The following is a 27,121-nucleotide window of genomic DNA, read 5'->3' on the forward strand; positions in this document are numbered from 1 at the left end:
TTTAAAATCACAAAATGTCCTTTGTGCTAGAGGTAGCTTGAAGAATCCTGTTATTATTGGTGTCTTATTTAGTGTGTAATATTTCTTTCTTGTAAAGCGCCAAAATGTTGATAAGGTTAGTTTTGTTTTCGGCGGTGGGTAGGTGTCGCCCAATGCTTTCACATTTTCTTTTTTGGCTCTCAGTGATTTGAGGTGTGGGGTAAACCAAGAGTTCAAGTGAGCTCTGGGTTTGCCTTTTCTTATTTTTTAGTAGGGCAGTAATCTCCAGTGCTTTAGACCAGGTATTATATTCCTCTACTAGACTGGTAAGGTCATTGGAGGCAGGTAGTGAGTTATGGGTGGGTAGTATTAATGGTAGGAGCTTGTCAGCCATTGTATTCTTTTTATTCCTATTGAGGATAGGGGGACCCATAAAGTTATTTTTGGCAGTAGGGGTTTTAACTGTGAGCATAAATGATAAGAGATAGTGGTCTGTCCACGACTGTGGGGTTATGGAGGTTATTGAGGCATTACAGTCGAGTTCAACCACCCAATCTAGTGTTCTGCCCTTGTTGTGCGTGGGCAGAGTCACTATTTGCGTAAGGCCAAATTCCGTAAGCACATTGGCAATTGCTGTAGCATGCCGGTCATTAGGATCATTGAATCCCAGATTTAGATCCCCTAGTTGGAGTATTTGTGAGGAAGTTTTCATATTATTAGATAGGATGGTGGAGATGTCCTCTTCAAAATAACCAATGGGTCCTCAAGGTCTTTATATGAGATGAATAGTTTGCGTTTTGGAATCAGAGATAGGTAGTTTGATTTAGTGTCCGGTGAGGGGGCTAGTCTCATATTTAGGTTGGATTTAGCTATGATAGCTATTCCTGCTCCTCGTGAGTCAACCCTGTCTGCTCGGAGTATGGTATATTTATCTGTGACTGCAAGCATGAGGGCAGGGCCTGCTGCTGCATGTAACCAGGACTCTGTTATGGCAAGGAAGTCCTATTCTTCCGCCTGGATTAAGTCGGCAATCTCAATAGCATGTGCCACTAGGGAGTGAGTGTTGATTAAGGCACCCTTGAGATTTGGGCTGCTACTGATAGGCCAAAGGTTTGATAGTTTACCTTTACTATCTTTTTTAGATGGACTCGATGTGAGTTCTTCACTCTGATGCTGTTTATTATGGGTGGTACCCTTGGGCTTAGGCGAAGGTGAGGTGATTGATGTAATATGTTTATTCTTGATAGTACGTTTGTTAGGTGGACATTCTTTCATGGGATGTATATTGGACATGGCTCTGACAGGGAGTTCGTGGAGTTTCGTCACTCTGGATCGGAGTCTAGTATTTCTTAGTGATAGATGACAAGGGATGTTGCTTATGGATAGTCCCTGGGTGAGATCGGGAAGGGTGGGTAGTTGTTGTTCCATGTTAGCAGAGTAGTAGTAGTTAGATTGATGTTTCGTATCTACCGTAAAGGTCTGAGTACTGCCCCTAGTAGGTACCATGGTGCTTGCCAGTTTGTGGCAGGATGCAATTGTCTTGGTATATTCTATAATACCTATCTGATGTCCGGGTTCTAAGGGGCACACAAAAGGAATGGTTGTAAGACATAAGTGCACTTCAGGTAGACTTCTATATGGTAATGCTAGACGATAAGTTAGTACTGTAGCAAATAAGAGAGACATGTCACAAGTTGTCCAAGGGTGAATGCATTAAGATTGCAAAATGCGCGATTTTCGAAATTGATATTCAACATTACAAATGATCAAGGGCATATACTAATAAGGAGTATGTATCACACTTGCAAGTATATGTGTTCAGGACGTCACAGTTGCATGGAAGTAATGTTCCTATCCTGATACTTGTATGGCAGTATGAAGTTGGCAAGTGATGATGGCAGGTTAGGAGTGCACAATATCAGGGCAAGCTGGATACACTTCATAAAAAAAGGGCACGTTGGAAACACTACACAAGAACAGGGCAAGTCAGATGCACTGCCAGATATCGGGGCAGGTAAGGCAAGTCAGATGCACTACGCAATAATAGGCCAGGTTAGCTGCAATATTTAATAGTGGTCGCTTGCGGCGGAGCTATGTTATAAGGCACATAGGCGATAAGCACAGTAGGACGAGTGGCATTTAGCTGTTTGCCACCATGAAGGCGCTCGCTGCACACGAGTCGTAGTATTTAAGCACATTTGACTAGACAGCAGGCAGCCTGTACACTAATCAGGCACATTTGGCTAAACAGCCGGCAAGCAATGCAGTATTCAGGCAGAGTTCACTATGTCATGTATGGTATTTGGGTAAATATGATTAGGGAGAAGGTACAATGTTCACGCATTTGATTCAGCAACAGCAGCATTTGATTGGGCAGAGGACGTGATGTTCATACATTTGACTCAGCAACAGGGGGAAAGGTGTAGTGTTCGGCACGTTCGTCTAACAGTCACAGAGGAAGTTCGGTAGTGCTTGGTCTTTCACAGACTGTGTAGGCACTGTAGGGCAGCGATAGCAATGCGCTAGCCTTGTGATTAAGTTCATTTTAGGTAAGGCGTGCAGAAATCAGACGGTATGTTCAGGTTAAGCTAAATTCTATTGGAAGGCGTGTGCACAATGAGTGCTCTGGTTCATACTGCCAATCCAAGGTTTCAGAATTACTGATGGTGCAGGGGGTGCAAAACAGAAATATTCCAAGCGACCTTGCGGGTCTAGTTCTGGGTTACACTACTGTAATACGGATGATAGTGCAGCAGTTACGTGTGTGAGCCACTAGAGTTCAGCCTTGCTGGCAGACGGGCGTACCTAAACAGAGATGGGTTACGAAACAATGCTGTTTGGTGTGTACTTACAGCTTCTGAGCTGGATGGAGTAGGCGTTTTTAGCCTTTCGACCAGCCCAACTCCAGACAGGCTCAAGACAGGAGCCTTTGTTACTCCGCCTTCATTGCGAATGCCAGCTTGCGCCTGCTGGTGAGCCGCATGCAGGCATAGGCTGAGGGGCAACAAAGGACGGATGAGAAATTATGGGACGGCCATCTTGTCGTGGTCGTCATCCGGTATATCGGAGTGGATCAAAAGCAAATGTCGGGTGGGTCGGGTAGCATTCTTATGATTCTTCTTAGTAGGAGCACTGATATTAATGCCATGATGAGCCTACGGCTCCACGTAAAATCAGGCAAAGAATTTCAGATGACTGGTATGAGGCGTATAAGCAGCTGCGCTTACCTGACACCTGACGCCTTATGGATATTCCGGCTTTCTCCTTTGGGCACTGCTCCAGCATCGCACCACAGTGGGGGAGCTCCTACTCCTACGTTGTCGGGATCACTGATTCAGGCTCAAGGTTACTACTGCCAGGAGGTCAGGGTTGTTGTAGTGCACCCTAAGGGTACTGCATACAATCTTGCCTAACACTGGCCATTTCAGAATGTTACTAGCTGGCAGGGAAGAATCCTCCTGAGGGTTTAGGGCCCATTCCACCAGGGACATGGCTACCTCTACAGCCCTGCAAAGGGGTGTACCGATAAAATGTATTTGTGAAGCGGCAACGTGGTCTATTAGCCACACGTTCACAAAGCATTACTGCCTGGAATCTTCACACAGTCAGGATGGTAGCTTTGGAAAAGCTGCACTCGGTTCATGAAAACCATTAAAATCAAATTCTACTCTTTTCACCAAATCAAAAACTGCTTTTGGGGTCTATCAAAGATGAGGAATACGTGGAGCACACAATCCATTCGAAGAACAAGTTACTTACCCCTGGTAACATTCTTTCGACTGGATGTTCCTCCCACATATTCCTCATCACCCTCCCAACCTACCCCACAGTACAATTTCCCATGCAATTACAGCTTTCGTTACTGCAAGGCTGAGTACGGTCATTCCTGTGGTTATGTGGTTATTTCTGTTGTAAGAGAAAAAACAGAACTGAAGCCAATGTGCGCTGCGCGTGCTATATATGCCTTTGATGACATCCTCCTTGAGATGGAGTCCCTCAATGGACATCGAGTCGCCGCACAGTGCCCTCTGCCAAAAATATAATTCCAAAGCAGCTGAAGCTGGATAACCAATATCAAAGATGAGGGATACATGCTTCTCTTCTACCCTTTGATGCTCGTATCGCTCAGAGGAGGAGAGATGAAGAGTGTAGAGAATCATTGAGGAGGAAAGGAAGAAGCATGAGTCCGCAGAGGGACAGTAGGAAAGGGATACAGTCCAGAGGAGTTATTTGAGACAAGTAGGCAAAAGCCTGGTTGAAAGGTTACTACCTAAGTGGCGTTGGAGGCTGCAGAATCTGCAATCCACACCTAGAGAACTGAGCTGTCCAAATGCCAGGACCACAGCGATCTTGGGTAAGACCACCAGGAGTTTGATGGATGGCCCCCCTCCAGTGTGCCTTGCAATCAGAGGTGGTGTGGGTCATCCTGACAAGTGACACTAAATACCGTTTCCAACTACAGGAGCCAGGGAAGAAGTGCTAGAACACTTAAAACCCCAAGAACTATTCGGGGCATTTTGGACCTCTATCTTGTGGAGCCTAAATTCAACCCCCCCCCCCCAGTGCCCCTTTCCAGTACGCCATAATCGCATAGCTCAAGTGAGTTTTGAAATATAAACCCTTGAAATGTATATTTTGTGCTTGGAGGTGTGTTTGGATCCCTCGAGCATGATGGTACCTGTAGGCTCCCACACCCTGAGAAGCTTACAGTCTCAGTGGGCATCTTACACAGAGTAGGGCCTGTAGTGAGGCCTGTGTAAAGGCTCACTCCCCGACTTACACATGCAAATCCAAAAATATAACACACCCCAATGGGGAATGAGACTAGGAGAACAGGTTGCAATAGTTGGTTTGCTTTATATAAAGTTGGCATCCAGAGAACTCTGCTGCCTCGAGAGCGCTCTGGCAAACATTACAATTACATGAACCTATAAAGTAAAACAGCGTCATAGATGACGCAACTAACATAGGGACTTGTCATGATGCCTGCCCCCGGAAGACCAGACCAGGCCCAGCAGCCCTGGAAGCAGGCATCATGCCACATGGAGCATGCCCAAAAGCCCCAGTTAGGGGCTGTTTGGGTACAGTCCTGGCGCCATAGGCGCCAGGCTCATTATTGATAACTTACCTGAAGCAGACCATGCTGCATACTCACCTGAGGCAGACCATGCTGCATGAAGACTCAAGCCAAATGAGGCTTAGGAGGGACTATTTTACTGAAGGGACTATTTTGTTACTTGGGTGGGGCTGTGGAAGAATACTTACCTGGATCTTCTTCCAAGGCTATTTAAACCACGCCCGGACAGCCGCACATTCTTTGCGTTATTCTGCTTGCTGCAGCGTAACGCTCACCGTGTTTTCAGCAGCTCCAGTCTTCAGCCACGCCCGCTTCACTCCTGAAACAAGAAGACAAAAAGGATAAAGGTTAGAACAGGAGTTTTAACTTTAATCCTTACCTGAATCCTGATCCATTTCGCCACGGAACTGAAAGACAGAAGTCTTTGAAGCATCGCTTCGCATTCCTACGGCGCCGCGCTGAACTCACCTGCTTGGTGGTACTTCAGCATTCCATCACGCTCTCTCCATCTCGCGGCCGCCCTCCGACACCTAAGGAGACAAAGACAGCAAGGTGAGCAAGGGGACTCTCTAAGGCCATACAAGCTACCCCCAAGGACTTACCTGATTTACCACGGGAGGTACTCACCTCATTTCGGGTCGGCGCAGTCAACTCTGCTTCATCGCCGTACCCCGGCCCCTAAGGGGAGAAAGCAAGGACAATACCAGTTACGCCCCACAAAACGTACCTGATTTACCACGGGGGTCTCACCTCATCTCGAGTCGGCACAGTCAACTCTGCTTCATCGCCGTACCCCGGCCCCTAAGGGGAAAAACACAATAGACTTACCTGAATCTTACCGGGTGCCATTTGGAAATCCTCGAGTGGATTAATCGGCAACCTGCAAGGAATCGGACAGAGTGAAGAGCAGACATTTGAACTCTTATGAACAATTGGACTTTAGAGTCAATACTGGAACTCACCAATTCCTCTACGCTAGTGAAGTAACTGGTCATCAACGCGCCCCTGCGGTCGACGCAGGATGGAGAGCTCATCCTTCCAAACCATCAGGTGAGACTAAGGAGGGGACATTAAGAGTGATCAGTGGGAAGACAACGGGAGTGGGGAAGGTGGGTTGACACTCAATTCCACGGGTGGTTAATTCCTCTTCTCCTTTGCAGAAGAATATTCTTGCGAGCCAGACAAACTAGGCTGAGCGGGCCAGTCCAGTCAGTCATCTTGGCGCTACACGTCACGCTGGTGGAAATAACAGAGGCCCAGTTCCGGTCGACGCCCCTGTGGGAACCAGGTGAGCGTAACAGTACTAAACCAGTGCAGGATTGGCTAGACAATAAAGATACATATAAGAAAAGTAGGCGCTGCTTCATCCGGATTGGTTGCCCGGTTGGCGGGAAGGTGAACGTCACGTGGTCCGGCTGCCAGCCTCCAGAAGGGGTGAGGGTTAGGTCGCAGTGAGATACGGCGGACAGTAATCTAGCATGCAAAAACTACCACTAGACCTACAATAAACACTGATCATTAGTATACCTTTGAGTAAATCTGTGTAAACCCATCAATTGCATGCATATAATCATAACATCATTCATTAGGACTTATAAGGGGTACCGGTCTTGGTTAATGTGATAACCGCGGTCATGGGGCAAGCCTGTGCGCATCAAAGCAAGTATGGGGCACACTGACATTTGTTAGTTCTAGGGTGCAATATACAGTGACGGAAGTCTGGTTTTAGTAGGGGGCACACTGGGGTAGGCTTCACAGCAGGGTCACCCTTCTGGTACATCAAGAGAATACCTTAGAAGGGCACAGGGTTACAGTGGCAGTAATTTTCCAACAGCGGGGGCAAGGGGGCACTGGCGAGTTTGTGGAGATGGATGAGCTACAAGACATGGTTCGAGCCGGTACACACACAGGACAGTGATCTCAGAGGAAGGGTGAGATGATGCAGTGTAGTATTTCTTTCAGTTATCCCGGCGCATCCGTAAGAAATGGAGCTGTGAAGCTTTCAGACAGAGTGAGAAAAGGTGGGGGCCACGAGCACGGTGTGCGTGGCGCTGCAGAGGGGAGAGAAGCCTGTTTGTTTTATCGCAGTGAGGCCTAGTCCCAAGATGGAGTCGAGGACACACAAAATGGAAGCCAAGTGTCCTCCGCAATAGCCCCGCTATTGCACAAGCAAGTGCTTCACTTCGTGCTGAATGTTTGAGGGGAGCCCAAACGACCCCTCACTCCCACACATTCCCCCGTTTTGTTACATCTAAAGTAACTAATTTTTTTTGTTATTTTCACTTCGATAATACTCTGCTTCTTGTACTGCCTCATCCCATGCTGGTGTCCCTTTGATTGGCATCTAAGCCCTACAAACACCCCTTAGGCTTTGACCTCTCCTGGCCTATTCATCAGGTGTGCATTTCATATATATACCCCCATCCAGATCCACCCAAACTTCCCTGTACGATTGCAATTCCTGTGGCTCTTTAATTGTGCTGTGGTATAAGTTATCTACCCGGTGCTGGTGTTATACTGCTGTCAGGCGATACTTGGGCGGATTTGACTCCACAGTCTGTATTTGAGCGTCTATCATGGTTGCCACCGTTGTCGATTTTGCCCATTGTTACTATCGTTATTGTTGAACTAGGCATAGATTTTGCACAACATCGTATGCCCACCTGGCACACACAGAAAAATAGTAAAAGAAAAACGATGACTGGAACAAAAATGTTCATCATGATGCTGAACCAGATGGTAGTCAGTAAGAAATGTTGTCGAACCAGTTGCTTTGCTCTACTCTTCCTTCCTTTCACATTCTTTCCCCCAGGCTGTGCACTGGCAAGATAACTTGGGAGAGGGTCCCGTTATCCTCATCTTCAGAAGGTACGAATGTGCAGCATGCGCTCCCGATTTTTCGGCAAATACCGCCGTCCATTGCTGTGAGAAGGTCCAGGATGTACCGGTTCTGCGTTGTCATTGGGCGTAGAGCCCAAAGTTCCACTTTTATGACATTGAATCCTTCTTCGGTGTCGTCGGCCAGTTGGATCAGCTCCCAGCGCTGGAACGCTCACCTGGTATCCACGGGGACGTCACTCAGCCTGTTGTGACCTCTTATGACCTCAGACCCTTCGACTGGAGACTGGGCCTGAAACACAAGATTGATAGAGTTTAACTCCCTATTGTCTGTGTGCTTGAACCCCTTCTTCCCTGGGGTCCAACCCTTCCCTTTGATCCACAGCTCACCTTGTTTTCCTGGATAGTGTGCTCTCCATCCTGCTTTCAGCGCAGGGGCGCGTTGATTGGTGCGTGCTTGTTGCTGCCTAGTTACTTCACTTGCAAGAGTCCGACAGGTAAGTATAATGAGTCTTTTGAACAGTTCTCTAACTTTGTTCCTTTCCTTCCTTAGACGATGGCCGGCATCTGGGGATGGCGGTGTGCTGCTGAGATGAGTAGCGCTGAAGGTGAGTGAGAGTGCGATGCACCGCTTTCGTATTTGCATTGAACTGAGTTCTTTTTTTGTGTCTTTTAGGTGCCGCAACATTTTCAGCGTGGATGCCGGTTATGAAGAACAAATGCGGTGGGTAAGCGCGCTATGCGGCGCCTCTAGATGTTTCCACGCCAACCTGGAGTTTCTTTTCCCTCTTGCAGATGGATGAAAAGTTCCGGAGACAGAGTTCCCCCAGAGCGTCTGGGATTCAGGTAAGCGTTTGAAGCTCGTACAGTATTTAAAAATAAGCGAAGATTTGCAGAATGCATACTAATGCCTTTTTTCTGTTCTTTTCCCTTTTCCTTAGGAAGCGGCGTGCCAGGATGGGAATGACACCGCTGAAGATGCCCGCAGAACAGAAGGAGCGATGAATGTTGGGCAGAAGCGCTGCAAGGTAAGGCTGTTCCTAACGGTGTTCTTGCAGGAGCTGAGCGCAGAAGAAAGATGCAGGCCAACTGGAGACCGATCCGAACACGGTGAGTGTCACGCTGCAGGTGCAGAAAACGCAAAGCATGTTTCTCAGCTTGGATGTGGCTTAAATAGTCTCTGGGTATCCCAGGTGTCTCTGGGCTGAACCACACCCAAAAGACTAGACCACACATGCAGTTCTGGGAACCGAAATATGTGGGGGCATCCTTCTTGTCCCCATCAATGCACTACAAGTCCAATCCCCAATGTTATCCTATGGGAGTGAGTGAGTGGTGCCACAAGCGCCAAGTCTGACTCCAAGTAGGTCTTTGGAGGGATGGAGGGGCCCTTGGGGGCCATGTAGGTGATTGTGGCCTGGCTCCAGCCTGACATCTTGGAGGGCTGGGGATATGAGGGGCAGGAATTATGACAAGCGCACAATCTGCAGCGATTTGGCGTTTGTTCGCAGTCCTGGCACCATGAGTGAAGCAAAGAAGGTTTCAGCAGAATTGAACAGTTTATATTTGTCGGAAATCTCAAGGAGGTCGGATGATATGCTGGAGATCTAGTTCGATTAGCTCCTTTTGCGGGACACCCTGTCTTGTAGTTCATTTTCAGACAGATGTCTTATGTGGAAGGCTCTGTTGTTTCTGGCTGGGGCGCTGCCGACATGTCAGCCAATTTTATCCCCCCTTGGATGTTGCTTTCTGGAATCACCATGAGTGCCGAAATGCAGTGTGGCCAGGGTGCAGGTACCCCTCCAAGATGGTGGATGGTTGAAGGAGCAGGTATGCTTGTTTGCCACATACCCAATACATGTCTATGAATGCTGCTGTGCCTTTCTTCATGTCTGGAATAATTGTTTTGTTGCATTTCTTGTTCGAACCCATTTGTACCTTCCCTTCGCCATGAAAACAAATTTCATATTCAGTCTCTTTCTGTGTTTTTATGGGTTTTTCGAGAGCTGTGACCCATGTGAGCTTTGCAATGTGGTGGGACCAGACTGGAGTGCATGTCTCTTTGACCCATTGAATGTTCTCGTCAGTAAGCCCTCTCAATGCTTCTGCCTTGCACGTGATCGTCTCGTCATGCCATTTGTTTTCTGTGAACCGTGTCCCTCTGATGACAAAAAATGGTTCTTTGATGCAAATCATTCTTTGTGGCTTGCTCGTGCAGGTTTTCTCGTTTTGCAGCATTTCTATTGTAACTGTGTGTGACTTGAAGGTGTTCCGAATCCTACACAATACGAGATGAATGAGAGAGCAGACATAGCAGCTCTCATTCGTGGCTTGTTTTAATGTTGCAATCATGTCTGAGTACCACTTGTTTGATCTGGGTGGCGGGGTCTTCAATTTCATCTAATCCCAGGCCATGGTATACATCATATCTTTTCCCTCCCGCCCCCCTTTTCCGTCTCCTCCTTCCCCCTTCCCTGTTATTTATCATTTTCACTCTCCGGTAATTTATGGGAAAGACATCTGCCCATGTTGCGTCACTGAATTCACTAACAGCTTGCCAATACTGTGGTGCTGGAGTGTCTTGGGTAATTGGAGTATCAGAGTTAAAGTGTGTTACAGCGCCTTGTGAGGTAGGTTCTGTGGTTGCATGTTCTTAGTATTTTTTTCAGATTAAGCTCACCGAACCAGGAATAATCACCATCATACTCAATAGTCTCATTATCATTGCCTAACCCCATGGCAGCAAGTGAAAAAAAGGGGTTTTGGCAGTTTGGTTTTTATGCAACGTGGTAAGATTGTCGTTTACAGAGCCATTAGGTTTCCAAATCGTTGTGACTCCAGCCCATATGAGGGTTGAGCCTTCCCGTATTCGGTTTAACCCACTCCCCCCTCTTTCATATTCCCAACTATGAAAGAAAATGTCCAATACAATGCAGCAACAAATAACATCACAGAAAATACTATTGCTGAAAATGCTAACCCGCACTCGTAGTTATACCATTTATGTATCCTATCATCTACTCTATCACTATCTACATTTGAATCGTTGTTAGTGAGGGCACTCCTTTCCGTCATATTTCCACCTGGAGGGGCGATAAAAATGGTTAAGTACATTGCAACATACCTTTCATACTTTTTTTACATACATTCTTTTCGATCGTTACCGCATTTGTCTCATTTTTCAGCTATTCACTCAGAGAGAGATACTGTACATTTTTAATTCAATTCTTTACCTGTTTTCTTTATCGCACAATTTATTTTTTCTTCAAAACTTTGCACTTCATTTTGTTGTACGTTACACATCTTTTATTTTAACCACTTGCAACTTCTTCACTAGTTGTGGCTTAAGGTGGACAAAGGTAAGCTGTGGGGTTGTTCTATTGTGTGCCCTTCTCACATCTGAGAGATGCACCTAATATTTCAACCCCTTGACCTTTGCTGCAGTTGGTGTGAAATAGGTAACCTCATAAGGACCATGAAACCATCGGGAATTCCGTCTCCTCATCTCCGCACAAAACTTCGCACATGCACGTTCTCACCTGGCATTAACTGGCCTGTTGGGCTGTACTGTGCTGGTGTTGTGGTATCCGTCTCGCTGTTCTGTGTAAATTGTGGTGCTATTTGTCATGCTATGCTACGCACTGCGCGCGTCAGTTGGGTAATGTATTCCTTAAATTCATCCCCAGCACTGTGGCAGCTCTGTGAGCGTCTGATGCTCTCCTTACTGGTGGAGTAGCGTATGAATGCGCCGTCCCGTCACTATTTCATGTGGGCTCAAATGGTGGTCTTTACTTGGTTGCGTTCTGAGTTGGAACAGTGCTAGAGGCAAGCAAGACACCCAGTTTTTCTTAAGTGTGTTGCACAATTTTGACAATTTGCTTTTGGGTAGGCCGTTGATTTTTTTTCTACCACTCTGTTCGCCTGTGGGTGATTGAACATAATTTGTGCTTTACACCCAACAACGTAGTCACTTTCTTGAAAAGATCATTTACAAAATGGGTACTGTTGTCTGACCTTATTACATCGCATATGCCCCACCTTGAGAAAACCTCTCTCACCAAAAACTGTGCAGCACACTTTGCAGCTGGGTGAGGACATGGACCAGCTTCCACCCATCTCGAAAATGGACAAACTATTACGATGAGGTACCTTGCTCCATTGCATCTCCCCATATCCGCGTAGTCTATGGGGACCACTTTAAAAGGTTCCATGGGACGTGGTAGTGTTCTGAGAGTCATCCCTGAGCTGTATGCTTGGCAAGTAGTGCATTCTACTGTAAATTTCGACAAATTCGGAACAAACCACTCTTCCTGAATCTCTGCTGCTATATGCCGTTTACTTAAGTGTGTTGGGAAGTGTAGTTGTTGAAATGCTATTTCTAACAATTCTACTGGCATCCCTACTTTCCCTGTCAGTTCTTGTCGCCACATCAAATCTGTTGGTGATTGTTTACATCCTCCTTTTTCTCCCATAATTCTTACTCCTCGACTGGTGCACGTTATTACAATTCAATTATCTGCTCAATTGGTGTGTGCTGTATCCTTCTTCTTGTATGTCTGTACTTGTTGTTTTTACAATACACTCTAAAATTTGTGGGACATTAAAGTATGCGGCTTCTTTCGCGGCAGCTTTCGTTGCTGCGTTCCCCAGCGAGATCGCATCCGTGTTATTGGTATGTGCTTGGCACTTCACCAATGCTACCACTGACGGTTCTGCTAGTGCTTCTATTAGATCATTCAATAGTGCTGCATGTTGTACTGGCGAACCATCTGCCTTTCTAAACCCTCTTTGTCGTCATCGTGACAACCCTGAGTGCACCATTGTTGTTGCATATGCTGAGTCAGAGTATATTGTCACAATACACCCTTTGGCTGTATGTAGCGCTTCAATTAGCGCCATCAGTTCCGCTGCCTGCGCTGAATAGTGTGAGGGGCGGCGTTTCTGTACAATAACTTCATACCCTTCTTCTTCCATTCTTACCACTGGTGCCTCAACATGTTATTCACCTCTCTCACTGTCTATTGATGCTGACCCATCGACAAAATATATTTCTCCCTCCTGTAGTGCATTTTCACTTGCTTTTGGAATGTCATCTTCTCATTCATATGTGGCGCAATCATGTACCTGTATGTCTTCTACCGTGCATGGCTCAGTAATGAATGTGGCTGGATTCACGGTCTTACATCTAACCACATGAATGTTTGGACTTGATATTATTATTTCGTATGCCGTTGCCCTTTGTGTGGTGAGGGTGGATTTGGACCGTTCTAGAATGGCAAACAGTGAGTGTTCCGTGTACAGTGTCACTGAACAACCCATCACGATTGTGGTGCTTTTTTCTATAGCGAAGACCGCTGCTGTGAGAGCTTGTCGCATGCGAAGTGGCCCTGCATTACTGAGTCTAGAGTGCCGCTGCAGTAGGCCAATGGCTTGTGGCCTAATGATGTCTTTTGTGTTAGAACTGCAATCATTAATATGCTGTTGCAGTGTGAAAACAGGTAGAACTCCCGATCATAATCCGGGTTCGTTAAACTGGTGCATGCGCAATAAGGTCTTTTAATTTGAAATACTGGGTCATCATTTCTTGTGTCCATTTTAGCGGGACACTGTCCTTTTGTGCTTCTTTTAAGGCCTGTAATAGGTGGCACGTGCATGCTGCATAGTCAAGTATCCATGCGCGACAGTAATTACAAATACCAAGGAATTTCTGCATGTCCTTAACTTTCTTTGGTATTATCAAGTGGCGGTATTGCTGCTGCCCTGTATGGTAGGATTCTTTTGCCATCTTTCAAAATCAATTGCCCTAGGTAAAGTCCCTGGACTAAGCAATATTGCAGCTTCCCTTTGTCCACCTTGTATCCTTTTGTGGCTAGTACATTTAGCAATGATATCGAATCAGCCCTGCACTGTTCTTCACTTTTGCTGCAGATGAGCAGGTCATCCACGTACTGGATTATTGTGCTCACTACGTCCTCATTAGCAAGATCTTCATGCAATATTCTATTGAAAATACTGGGGCTCTCACAGTACCCTTGTGGCAATCTGCAGTGTTCATATCTGTGGCCCCCCAATGTGAATGCTGTGAGAAACTGGCAACTGGGTCAAGTGGCACTGAGAAGAAGGCATTCTTCAAATCCACTACCGTGAAACAGGCAGCATCTTTAGGTATGCTACACAAGATTGATGCAGGATTTGGCACTAGTGGGAATTCTTTCTGTATGACATCATCGAGTGGGCGTAGGTCCTGGATCATCCTCCAAGTCCCGCCCCTCGCTTTTTGGATCGGAAAAACCACTGTATTACATGGTGAATTTGACGGTACTATGATGCCTTGTTGTAACAATGCGTTTATTATTTCTTTTATCCCCTCCTCTGCTTCTTTTGACAACGGGTACGGTTTTATTCTAGGCGGTATAGCACCTGGTTTCAATTTTATTTTTATGGGCCTGACCCCTTGTAATAGCCCTGCGTCATGGGGGCCTGTGGTCCATAATTCTGGCAGTACCTTTTCCATATCTTCCTCAAATATAGTTGGTGGCACATTAACACTAGCCATGAGAGAGTTGTGTATTTCTCGGTGCTGGATCATGTCACAAGGTACACTTATTTCCATTATTATTTCCCCATCCGTATTATTGTAAGTGAACAATTCCTCATCAGTTAAATCACGCAACGCTATGTTTGGGACTATGCACAGCACTGTTCTCCATTCGCACCCATGTGTGTCCAGTCCTATTACGGCAATAGGTTTGCTTGAAACCTGTACCCCTTCCAAATCCATAGACAAGATTGTGTCAGGCACATCATCTGAATTTACAATTGGGCGAAAGACAAAATCGGAAGGCACTTTCCATTCCTTGCGTGTTATCTCAGGTACCACTCTAGCAAGCACTCTTATTCGGTAAATGAACATGTCCACGTCTATGGGCACCACCCTTACTGCAATTTAATTTGTCATAGTGCTTATCAACATCGCTCTTACTGGGTACACCCCTGGAGTGAAGCACACTATCCCCCGTTCAGTGAACGAGATGGTCATATTCAACTTACTCAGGAGGTCCCTTCCCAACAAATTTATTGGCGAGTCTTCATGGTATAGTAGAGGTGCTCGCACAGTTTTTCCCTCCACCCTTCTGTCAAGATCTGTTGTGTAAGAAACTTTTTAAGGCCCAAGAGAACCCTTGTGTTTCCACATTTTTCCCCGAGAGCGGGAACCGGCCTTCCATGAGACATGATTTTTCTGCTCCCGAGTCCACCATAAAGATGAACTGTTTGTTGCCTATCTCCGCCCCCACCAGTGGTTCCTCTTCTTCACGTAGGGTTGTTGATAGGACTGGACACGTAAGCGCCCTCTGTGGGCTGTCCTAAACAGCAGAAGTCTCTGTTCCTGGAACAGAGAATACATTGTCCGCCACTACTGCTGCGCTGCAAAAAGGTGCTGGCGCACCATTTGCATCTGTTGCAAAACATTTTGTGTTTGCGTTTCCCATTGTGTTCTGCCGTGCCATTTGTTGTTGCATGCCTCGCTGCTGTGGCTGCTGTCTAGGTTGCATTTGCTGTGCTCTCTGTTGTGGTTCATTATAGCATTGTTCGTTATGCCCACTCCCACCCATTGTTAACCCATATGGACTGCCTGGATGTGGGTGGCCATATAGTGTTTGTTTCCCATGGGAGGTGGCCCTTGGTAATATCCCATTGGTCGCATTCTGCACTCTCTCGAAAAATGTCGCCACCTCCCGCAATTCCAACATGACCCTTGTGGTCCTCCCCTCATCCCTTGCCCTCCAAATCCTCTATTTCCCATTCCTCCAAATCCTCCTCTTTGTCCCCTGCGGGTCTGTTCTGCCATTGCGGACCTTTGTACTGCTCCTCTCCGTCCCATTGCTCCTGTCCGTTTGCTGACCAAGTTGCTGCCATCCTCGCTGGTGTATCTCCTAACCCCTCCTCTCCTTCCCTCTGCCTGTCAGTGGACGTTGCTGAATTCATTGTTGCGACCTTCACTAATTTATTCTGGACCAATTTTGCTTCGTCTGCCAACCTTCTCTGTTGCTATCTTTCTCTTTCTTTGATCCTCCTACAACGGTGCACTATTATGCTCTTAATCTCTGGCCAGCCTTTGGCTTCTATCCCAGCTATTTTATCCAAGGCCTTCTGTACCTTCTTCGGGAGCCCTTTTTTAATTATAAAGTAGAACAAGGGCGGTGGATTGGTCCCACGCCGTGCCCGTTTCAGATCTCCACAGGTCTTGCACCCGGAGGATGAACTGCGTAGCCTCTTCCTCTCCCATAGTGCATTGCATCACTAAGTGTAAATCTGGAGTATCTGGAAAAGTTCTCTGCAGTGCTTCCCACACTTCTGCCCTTACGTTATTAAATGACGACCCATCATGGCGGTCACAGTTCATTGTTACCCCCAGGAAGCCTGCCTTCACCCACACTCGTCTGCTTGGTCACCAACGGCGGACACTAGCAAACATTTTTTACATCCCCTATAGCTAATGGCATCCCTGCTGTGTTATATTCGAATGCGTGTATCCACTTCCCCGCCTCACCCGAAAGTGGAGGGAGGAGTTTCAACAGGTTATTTTTGCCCATATGTGCCCATGGTATGTAGGGTGGTCTCCCTGCTCCCTTATGTATCAGAGGCATCTGTAGTTTGGACTTACCTCCTTCCTTACTTACTGTTCCCTTTTTTGTCTTACTAACATGTTTCCGACTCTTTGCCTCAACCTCCCTTGCCACCTTGGGAGGCTTCTCTCCTCTTGGTCAAATCGAAATGGCAGCTGTGACACCTCCTCTGCTGCCCCATATTTGTACTCATCTAGATCGCTCCATACTTTGTCTATCTCCTCATCTTCCTCTCTTTCTCCTTGTCCCTCTCCCCTTTGGCTGTTTGGTGTCTCTGGTCGTATTATTCTTACAGGTTTGCCATTTAAATGGAAGAGGAACTCTCCTGACTGCCATTCTTGTTCTTGCCTTCTCGGTATTGGTGCCGGTGGTGCCGGGGATGGTATGGATCCCCCGCTACACTTGGCGGAGGTGTTAGATCGATTGCTAATGGTGGCACTTCTCCTCCTCCTGGCAACATCTGGCCCCTATCACACAATGCTCTGTCGTGTTATTTCCATTTGGTTGTGAGCGAGCTGCCTATCTAGATCTCCAGTCAACTGTGCTAGATTCACTGGAGGGGCACTAGTTGGTCCGTATAGCCCTCCTGTTTCATACTATGGTGGGGCTGTGACAACCATTACTGCCGCGGTGTTTGGTGCCGGCACATACCTGGGCTCACTGTATCCCACAGCAGGCCTTGTCAGCAATGGGTAAAGTTAGTGAGGTCATTCGCCCTTGTTTTTACTGTACGTGCATCCCCTGTAGCCCTCTCTCCCCCTTCCGGGGCTGTGGGTTTTTCTAGGGGTGTCTCTTTATTTACCTCACTGCTAGAGGCCACCTCTTCGAACATTCGCCATAAGTCTAATACGTCCTGCCTATTTTGTAATTGATTTCCCCAGTATTTTGCTAGAAAATGCGTTGCTACCAGATCCAACACCCTTTTCTCAAAGGACCCTCCCTTCGGCCATATTGGGGACGACCCTTCTTTTATTTCGGTCAGCCATTGCTCATGATATTTCTGTATATTTTCACTATACAAAGGAAGGTGCTGACAAATATGCGCTAGTCGTGTGCTCCCTCCCATGTCGTCTTGTTTTGACCCTCAGTGTATTTTTAATGCTATACAATGCAAATAGTAAAAGGCACCCTTTCTAATGTCTTTGTTCAATGTCTTTGTTCAATGTTTTCACTTACACCACCATGAATGTCAATACTGTTTTTTTTTTTTACTTGCAACTTTTTCGGGAACCAAAAAGTCACAAACGCTTTTTACCACTACTTATGTCAGACACCATAGGCACATACATGCTTTGTCGACAGACCAACACAAATTACTTCAACAACATTGAACATTTAACATGCAACATGTACTACCTCCTCATTTAGATCGTCCCTTTTATTTGTTCTAGTTCTTTGCCCCTTATCCTTATCTTCTCATTCACTCCCCGCCTCTGAGCCCCCTTAGGCTACCTCTTTAAAGAATTCTGCTAACACGGAAAAAGAATATTCTAAATTACTACTCCGAGCCTACTAAATATATCAGACTCCTACTTTTTTATCTTTATTTCCACTTATTCCCTGCACTAGTCGAGACAATGCTATGTGGTGCCGCCTTCTACCCCCCTTCGGAGCTAGGATCCCATATTCCTCTTTATCTCTTTTTTCCACAACAACCTAATGGCCATATAAAGGATAGATAAGAAAGTCTCAGTCGCACTCACACAGGCCCTGAACCCAACTTGCAGTTTTTTCCTTTCTCACTATTTTTGTCACCCTTATCTTTTATACTCTTATTCCTCAATTTTTCCTTCTCCCCTGAGAGTCTCGCAACCAGTACTCACGTGTTCAGCAGGGTGGTCCGAGAGCCACAATCGGGTCCTCACCCCAACCAAGCCGTGACCCGTCTTGGCAAACAGTCAGTTGGGTATTTGCAAAGATGACGGGGACCCTTGGAACCTTTTCGTTTTGTGCGCACACTGGTCAACTGCGGAGGCGACGGTTTTGCTGGGGGCGTCCAGGATCTCGCCGCACGGCACGGGCCTCGGCGCACCTGTCCCGATCACGTTGCAGGGGTCACCAAATGTAAAGGCTCACTCCCCATGGGGAATGCGACTAAGAGAACAGGTTGCAAGAGTTAGTTTGCTTTATATAAAGTTGGCATCCAGAGAACTCTGCTGCCTCGAGAGGACTCTGGCAAACATTACAATTACATGAACATAGATTATGCAACTAACATAGGGTACTAAACCAGTGCAGGATTGGCTGGATAATAAAGATACATATTGAAAAATAGGCGACTCTTCATCCGAATTGGTTGCCCGGTTGGCGAGAGGGTGAACGTCATGTGGTCTGGCTGCCATTGTCCAGAAGGGGTGAGGGTTAGGTTGCGGTTCGATACGGCGGACGCTAATCTAGCATGAAAAACTACCACTAGACGTACAATAAACACTGATCATTAGTATACCTTTGAGTAAATCTTTGTAAACCTATCAATTGCATGCATATAATCATAACATCATTCATTAGGGCTTAGGGGTCTTGGTTAATTACGCTGACGACACGCAGGTTCTCCTTCCCCTGACGGGGAATTATCATCAAGACGCCACTACCTTACAGCAAATTTACTCCACCATACAAGCATGGATGGCCACTAACGGCCCCCGCTTGAATGGGGACAAGACCGAAATACTCCTTCTGGGCCGGAAATCCAGACTCTCCAACCTCAACCCGCTGTACCTCAACTTCAACATAGATAACTGTATCATCCAAGTTTTTCCTTCAGTAAAAACACTGGGGGTTCACATAAACGCTACCTTATCCATGGACAAACAAGTCAGCGCCATAGCCTTGGCCTCTGCACTGAGTACTAAACTCATCAATGCAATAAAACCATTCCTAACTAAGGATAACTGTCCCTCCATCGCCAGAGCAACCATAGTAGCGAAATTAGATTACTGTAATGCGCTCCTAGCTGGCACCTCCAAAAAAAAAACGATCTAGGCTCTAAACAACTCAAAACAACGCTCTTAGAGCAGCCCTCAGCATACCGAAAAGAGTTCACATCACACAAGCCAGGAAGGCAGCTCATTGGCTCCCAGTCAAGGACCGTACCTCCTTCAAAATTCTCACTACCACGCATAAATGCATCAACCTAGCAGCACCCTCTTACCTATCTGACACAGTATATAGAACTCAATCCACTAGACCAATCAGAGCACAATACACTAATCAACTAACTATACCACGCATAAATGCATCAACCTAGCAGCACCCTCTTACCTATCTGACACAGTATATAGAACTCAATCCACTAGACCAATCAGAGCACAATACACTAATCAACTAACTATACCACGCATAAATGCATCAACCTAGCAGCACCCTCTTACCTATCTGACACAGTATATAGAACTCAATCCACTAGACCAATCAGAGCACAATACACTAATCAACTAACTATACCACGCATAAATGCATCAACCTAGCAGCACCCTCTTACCTATCTGACACAGTATATAGAACTCAATCCACTAGACCAATCGGAGCACAATACACTAATCAACTAACTATACCACGCATCAACAGATCTAAAGCAGGAGCTATAGGCTTTCCCTTCCTCGCACCTAAGCTTTGGAACTCCCTGCCCACTGACCTCAGAGCTGAAGCATCACTCTTCTCCTTCCGCATAAAACTGAAAACCGCCCCCTTCAACTTACATTGTTCACTTGGTCCTCCTACTGCTCAATGCATGTTTGTAACTAAATAAGAACATCGTCCAATGTAACACCGACTGACATGAACTGTATGTAACTAAGTATAAGCAACACTGTAACAAGTGCCACGATGCCTTCGGTCTGCTGTGCGCTCAACAAATGAAAATAAATAAATAAAATAAATAATGTGATAACTGCGGTCATGGGGCGGGCCTGTGCGCATCAAAGCAGGCATGGGGCACACTGACATTTGTTACTTCTAGGGTGCAATATACTGTGACAGAGGTCTGGTTTTAGTAGGGGGCACGCTGGGGTGGGCTTCACAGCAGGGTCACCCTTCTGGTACATCAAGAGAATACCTTAGGAGGGCACAGTGTTATAGTGGCAGGAATTTTCCAACAGCAGGTGTAAGGGGGCACTGGCGGGTTTGTGGAGATGGATGAGCTACAAGGCATGGTTCGAGCTGGTTCACACACAGAACAGTGATCTCAGAGGAAGGGTGAGATGATACAGTGTAGTATTTGTTTCAATTATCCCGGTGCATCCGTGAGAAATGGAGCTGTGAAGCTTTCAGACAGAGTGACAAAAGGTGGGGGCCATGAGCTGGTGTATGGGCGCTGCAGAGGGGAGAGAAGCCTTTTCGTATTATCGCAGTGAGGCCTAGTCCCAAGATGGAGTGGAGGGCACACAAAATGGAAGCCAAGTGTCCCCCGCAATAGCCCCACTGGTGCTAATGTTCGTGAAAGGGGCCCCTAGAGGTCCCTCGCGATATGGAAACAAGGCAATAACCATACACGAAAAGATGCGCCAGACACAAGGTTCAAATTCCCAACGCTAGGGTTTATTGCAAGCAAAAATAGTCTCAATTGGCCAATTCTGGTCTCACGCCCCGCGACGTGAGTTTCCTAGACCTCGAGGGATGCAAGAGAGCGAATTACGTACATTAGTTACATATATACAAAATGCATATCATACAATCAGCTATGTCATGGTTAACACCCTCCTTTATTAAGTTTCTTTGAACTCGGGATGACGATGGACATTTCCGACGGGTATGACAATAATGACACTTTGGATGCCTATTCTAGTAACAATGTGCAATTTAGAAAGTGCGGAGGCATCTTTTAGTTGTTGAACAGAACACGGGGGAAGAGCCACATTCCATGCTTTGCTATCTATGAGGTGCTATTCGTGTCCTGGGAGCCGACACGCTCTACAGGATTTTGCGAAGGGGGGCCGTAGGAAGAGCATAATTCAAGCCTTTAGCTGTTTTATTCTAACATATTCTACCATCGTACGAGACTGTCTGGCAGCTGTGAAGTGATTAAATGCCCTGCAGCTTCTCCCTCAAGGTTACAGAGAGGAAGCGTGGGCATTCCTTTCTGGGCTACTCATGAGGAGTTTTCAACAAACTCCTCAGTTCCGCGACCTTGCCCTTTCATATTCAGACAACAATGTTAACAGTTGAGCAGAGTAAGCACAATCCGCAAGAATTGCAAGCTGCAAATCAGTTTTAGACAGAAAGCAATGAGCAATGGTTAACCAGCAAAATGGCGATTCTTGCTACGTTTAAAATGGCCGCTTGTTGGTCAAGCATAACAGTCTATATTTCTATAATTCGGTGCATAAGACGGTTGGCCTACGGCCATCAAGTTACGTCTGTCATTCAAATGAAGGGTATTCACTTTTCCAGATTGACATTCACACACGGGCAATGGAGGCGTCTCCCACTATTGCACAAGCAAGTGGTTCACTTTGTGCTGAATGTATGAGGGGGGCCCAAACAACCCCTCACTCCCACCCACCTGTGATGAGTCCTTATCAGAAGAAATGTTGGTGGACCTGTTCAGTTCAGTTAATGAATAGCCAAAAAGTAGGGTGCGCATGTCGGAGCTTTAGACCTTCTACCATGTTTTTATACAGAAACACAGATCTGTCCAGAAAACACAGACCACAATGTCATTTGTGCCACCTCTTCACTCTAGGTGAGTTAATTTGGTGGCATAACCTACCTGTTTATAAAATCTCCATTGGTTGTTTGGCCAGTCAGATTAAAAGATAGGAAAACCACAAAAAATAAATTTCATAAGAGAGATTAACAATATGTGTCTCTCAATTTAGGTAACTAATGTACGAGTGAATAAAGACCTCCCAATTTGGTTTTGGACATTTAATCAACTCGTAGAAGAGATTGTGATCGGTCCTGGAGAAGGGTACTAAAAGATACCATGCCGAAACGTCAATGTGATGTAGAGCAATTAAGACGCCAACTGTTACTTAGGTTTTTGAGAACCTAATAAGGGGCTATGAGTAACGTAGGTTAAACGATTCTATGAAATAGTTTATGACCACCAAGTTATATTGATGGTTAAAGGTCTGCTGTCTTTGTACGATTTTGTTGCACTGACACCTTTTTCGGTTACCTTGTGTTAGGCAAAGTTTTGTATGGCCGCATTCTGGCCATTCAGAGCCATGGTGAAATCATGGTTACTAGCCTAAACATCCAATCTCTCAATGACACATTCGGCCAGCCGCCATTCGCCACCATGTGGTAATGTTCACCCTGGCTTTATCCGATTCAGGACCACCCTGTAACCCGGTCCTCACTCTCCACTGTAACTATCTTGTACACTGTTCTCTGTATACTTTATTCTTGTATATAACTACTCAGAGTCTGGACTAATGTATGCTCTGACTGGTGTATTAAGGTGTTTGTGTAACGATATGTGACTCTGCTGTGCACATGATTATGCGCCCAGCTACCTGAGGGTTCGGACGCGCTTTATAAATAAATAAATAAACAAACTAAACTAAAATGTGCAGTACCCTTTGGAACCACTGCACACAACTAGAACTACAGGTGTAAGCAAAACCAACCTTTGGTTTAAGTCTGTACTGCACAGTTTTGTGGTAGCGTTGCTGAGCAGCCAGGCTTATCTCAAGAGGGGAATGTGAGCTGTAAGGATGTTACACAGAGGTCTATAATTACAAGTATTCAATCAAACTCTTACACTCAAGGTTTCTTGGTAAAACATGTATTAATTTATTTCACAGTCGGTTATAAAAGATTCACTAGAAGGAGGCAATCTATCACACACAAATATACTTCAGTACTTCACACTGTCAGGTTCTGAGGCATTTAAACTACTTTGAAGGAGGAGCAAAAAGGCATAGGTTAATAAAATAGATGAGTTATTCTTAAACAGTGCAAATAGTTTGAGTACACCGGAGGAGTCAGTTCAATGCAATAGGTTAGGCCAAAGTCAATGGGCTAAAGTCTTGTATAGGATAAAGCAGTTCTAGTAGTTAAACAGAACAGTGTTTGCCAAAGTTCTCAGAAGTAGTTCGTAAAAGAAAGGATCATATGTTGGGTCACATGCTGACTAGGCCTGCAAGTTGTCAAAGTTTCAAGCACTTCCACAGTGAGAGGTGAGTTCTCTCGGTCAGATTTTCATAGTACCTTACAATGAAGAAAAGTGCAGCAGAAGAATTCTGTTCCTGGCAGTTCCTGCAGATCTCGCTGTCCCTGAGCCTCAGTCGTGCAGACAACAGGGAGGGCGTCAGGGGACTCCTGCACTGCACGGCGACTCATCAAAAAGCTGGCAAACGGCAATGCTTCAGTTCCGGTAGCTGTAGTCAAGCACACAAACTGGTGTCCCCCTCCCTGGTTATTCGGTTTCCTGCAGCACTCTGAGGAAAATACTAGTTCCGAGAATGGTATCTAGGTGGCTTATTGTCGAGTTGATTGGTCCCACCTACTCAAAGGGAGAAGTCGTCCTTGAAGGGCTTCTCTGTCGAGATGAACTTGGTGATTCAGACCTGCAGCAGGGCTTCACCGGGCAAACCAACAGTCCAGGAGTTGCAGCAGTGGTCCTCTTCCAGCTCCTCTTTGGTTCTTTAGTTCCAGTGGTTGACTCTGACTTCCAAACCAAGAGACTCGCCTTTTATCCAGTTTCCACCCATTCATTACAGCCTAGCTGCCATTCACCCAGCAAGGTGGCTGTTTTTGCCGGACATTCAACCAGCCGATCACGCCAGAGTGCATTTGGGACTCTTAGGAGACTAAGCACAGGGAGTTTCGTGCACCTCCCTCACTTCCTGCCCACCCCATACACTGGGGCGTCAGAGGCGGTCTTAAGTCCTAAAGCCTGGCAAAGGTATAGGAACAAAGGGACCAAACCTGGTTTGGCGCGCAGAGACAAACTCTAGAAGGACCTTTCCGAAAAGAAATGGCGAAAAAAGCAGAACGTGACCTGTTTTTACAGAGGGGACCCAGACGCCATCTTCAAAAACATGGCTCCCGCGATTTAACGCTACCGTTGTTCGCGGTCGGGAAAAATCATGGAAGTTCGTTGTAAAACCACTGCCACCAACCATTTCGAGAGGAAAGGATAGCATTTGACTGCTACATGAGTTTCTAGACACAGGGGATACGAAGTAACCCCTCCAGCACTCTATTGTAAGATAGGGTGTGCTGGGTCTAGGAATTTGGAAAAACTAGCAAAGTCAATTTCATTTTACTTTCTCTGGGAAATAGTAGTTTATCCCAGAGCAGGTATTTAAACCTTGGGACATCCTAAAAGGCTTCCCTGTGTCACTGCACTGAGGCTGCTGTGTGACACAAATTAAAAGATGATGCCTATGGAGGTGTCTAAAACTCCACAATCAAAGAACACAAGAGTAAAACGCACATCAAAATACATGAAAGAGTGGGAAAATAAAAGGCTCACACTCCTTCCAGGTAAAACAATCAAGTCCTCAAAAGCCAGCAAAGTACATTTATGAGAATTCTCCCTAACACGTTGTATGATGGCACTTTTTCACTTTGTCCTATGTTCATTCCTCTCATATGTACTGTGTTATGCCTGGAAACCATTCCTGGTTTCCTATTATGTGTTTAATGTTTATGCCCCATGAATTAATCAATTTGATTATTTGTTAGAAAACCTTCTTTGAATTTCTACTTGGTTTAAAGAAAGCAGGAACACTTGCTGTATACTTTTGTATTCACCTCTGTTCTTGTTAAATGGGGAAAATCAGTAGTATATACATACTGCCAGAACCCTGGGAGGCTTATGTTCAGTGGGCATTTTACACAGCGTATGGCCTGTAGTGAGGCCTGTGATGGGTCCTTTGTAGAAGAAATGTTAGTGGACCACTTAATGAATAGCCAAAAAAGTGGGTGTGCATGTCGGAGCCACAGCTTTAGACCTTCTACTTCACATTTCACTTCCAGCTTTTGTAAGAGTTTAATTATATTTCCTACTCCGAGGTCCATCTCATCCTTCTTATACCTTCACCCCATTGTGAAATGGTTTGTTTCTGCTTTGTTGAGAATTGGACAGATAAAACAAAATGTTATTCTACAACATTTTAGTTGTATCATCAGTTCTCAATGGTTCTATCTTTTTCAAGCGTTTCTTAATCCCGATTGGCCTGACTGACTCATCTGAGGACCCTTGCTTGATATGGACATTTTATGTAATTTGTTCCTCAGCATACGCAGCAGCACCTTTCATTTTGGGATACACTTACTTGCCTAACCTGGCAACAAAGCTATTTCTTCAGTGGTTATCCTCCGATGGGTAGCAGAAATCACCTACAGAGTGTTCACAATATACCTTTTCCCCTTCCATCCAACATCTTGCTACATAGAAATCATTGATTCCCTGTAGAAACACTCATACATGTTCTTGGGAGAATAGGGCCTGCTCCAGTACTGTCAAGATAGGTTTCTTTTGCAGTTTAAAAGGGATGTTTGGAAACTCTTTACTCATGTCATCCCAGCAAATGTTTAAGCTGCTCAACAATTGCCTGCTTCTGCTGCAAAGTTAAACGTGCACATTCAAATGGCACACCTAAACACACAAAAAGCTAATATCTGGCAGGTTTGTTTTCAGTTTACAAAAAGTTGTCAACCCAAGGTTGTTATGCTTGTTCTTAGCATATCAGGATTCCAGAGTCTAGTAAGAGGGAATATTGGGGTGCTCCTCTGATGGTGAGTGGTTCCCATAGATTATGCCCTGTCTGAACCGCTGCATATATGTAACTTTTTATTCTATGCTGTTTATTCCGGTTCTCCTTTGTAATCTTTGGTTCTGTTTTCTTAGCCTAGCCCAAATCTCGTACCAGGGAGACCAGCCCCAGCGGCTAAATCTACGCAGATGCAGGGCACCCGATCCTCACAAGTTGCTGCAACTGCTCCCGGCTCAGCAAAGCCCAGTCCCAAGGTCTCTACAAAGGGTAAGTAAATTCCAGCCTTCTGTAACACAAGCACCTCTGTCCGCATATGGCATCATGCCATATGCTGCCCAAGAACAAGGACCATTCCTGGGCAGGCAAACACGTCACCCCAATCTGAATTTTTCACAGTGCACAGGACCAATGGGGATCAAACAACTAACAAAATGAGGGTCCCATGCGTAGCAACGCAACATATAAACTGGTCACAGGCAGTATAAAATAGACTTTCAACGCGAGGAGAAAAAAACACAGAACAGGTTATCAAGCCATGTTCTTTCTAGAGAGGGACGGCTGCTACCTTTTTTGTATTTTTGCAAGGAACTTGGGGTTGGTCACCCTAAATTAACTGGGGGAACCCAGACGTGGACCCCTTGCTCACTGTGCTCAAAGAGGCACAGCTCCATCTCACCGATGATGCCCAACAAAGCTGAAACACGAGTCTGGGGTTGCTGTTGGTACTCTTGTTCAAAGGAGGTTTGCCTGGCATTTTGGTGCTGGACTGCCCTTGTGGGTGGGACAAAGACTGTTATGCAAATGTATATTCCTCCTTTGTGAAATGTACAGTGAGGAAAAAGCAATGGCTGCAGACTCTCAAAGTTGGAAAAAAAAATCACAGAACAGGTTATCATGCCATATTCTTTCTAGAGAGGAGCGCCTACTAC

General features: G+C 45.8%; 1 protein-coding gene across 3 annotated transcripts in view; it reads left to right on the top strand.

Moving 5' to 3' along the window:
* The window catches only part of CC2D1A (coiled-coil and C2 domain containing 1A), a 988,624-nt gene that overhangs the window by 415,131 nt on the left and 546,372 nt on the right, over positions 1–27,121 (top strand). For all 3 annotated transcript variants that reach the window (XM_069604374.1, XM_069604377.1, XM_069604375.1), the window contains one exon: positions 26,327–26,459. In XM_069604374.1, coding sequence (XP_069460475.1) covers positions 26,327–26,459 — 133 coding nt within the window. The remainder of the gene's footprint in view (positions 1–26,326; positions 26,460–27,121) is intronic.

The sequence above is a fragment of the Ambystoma mexicanum genome, chromosome 3q (genome assembly GCF_040938575.1).
Source record: "Ambystoma mexicanum isolate Mex_15411 chromosome 3q, UKY_AmexF1_1, whole genome shotgun sequence".
Taxonomy (NCBI): domain Eukaryota; kingdom Metazoa; phylum Chordata; class Amphibia; order Caudata; family Ambystomatidae; genus Ambystoma; species Ambystoma mexicanum.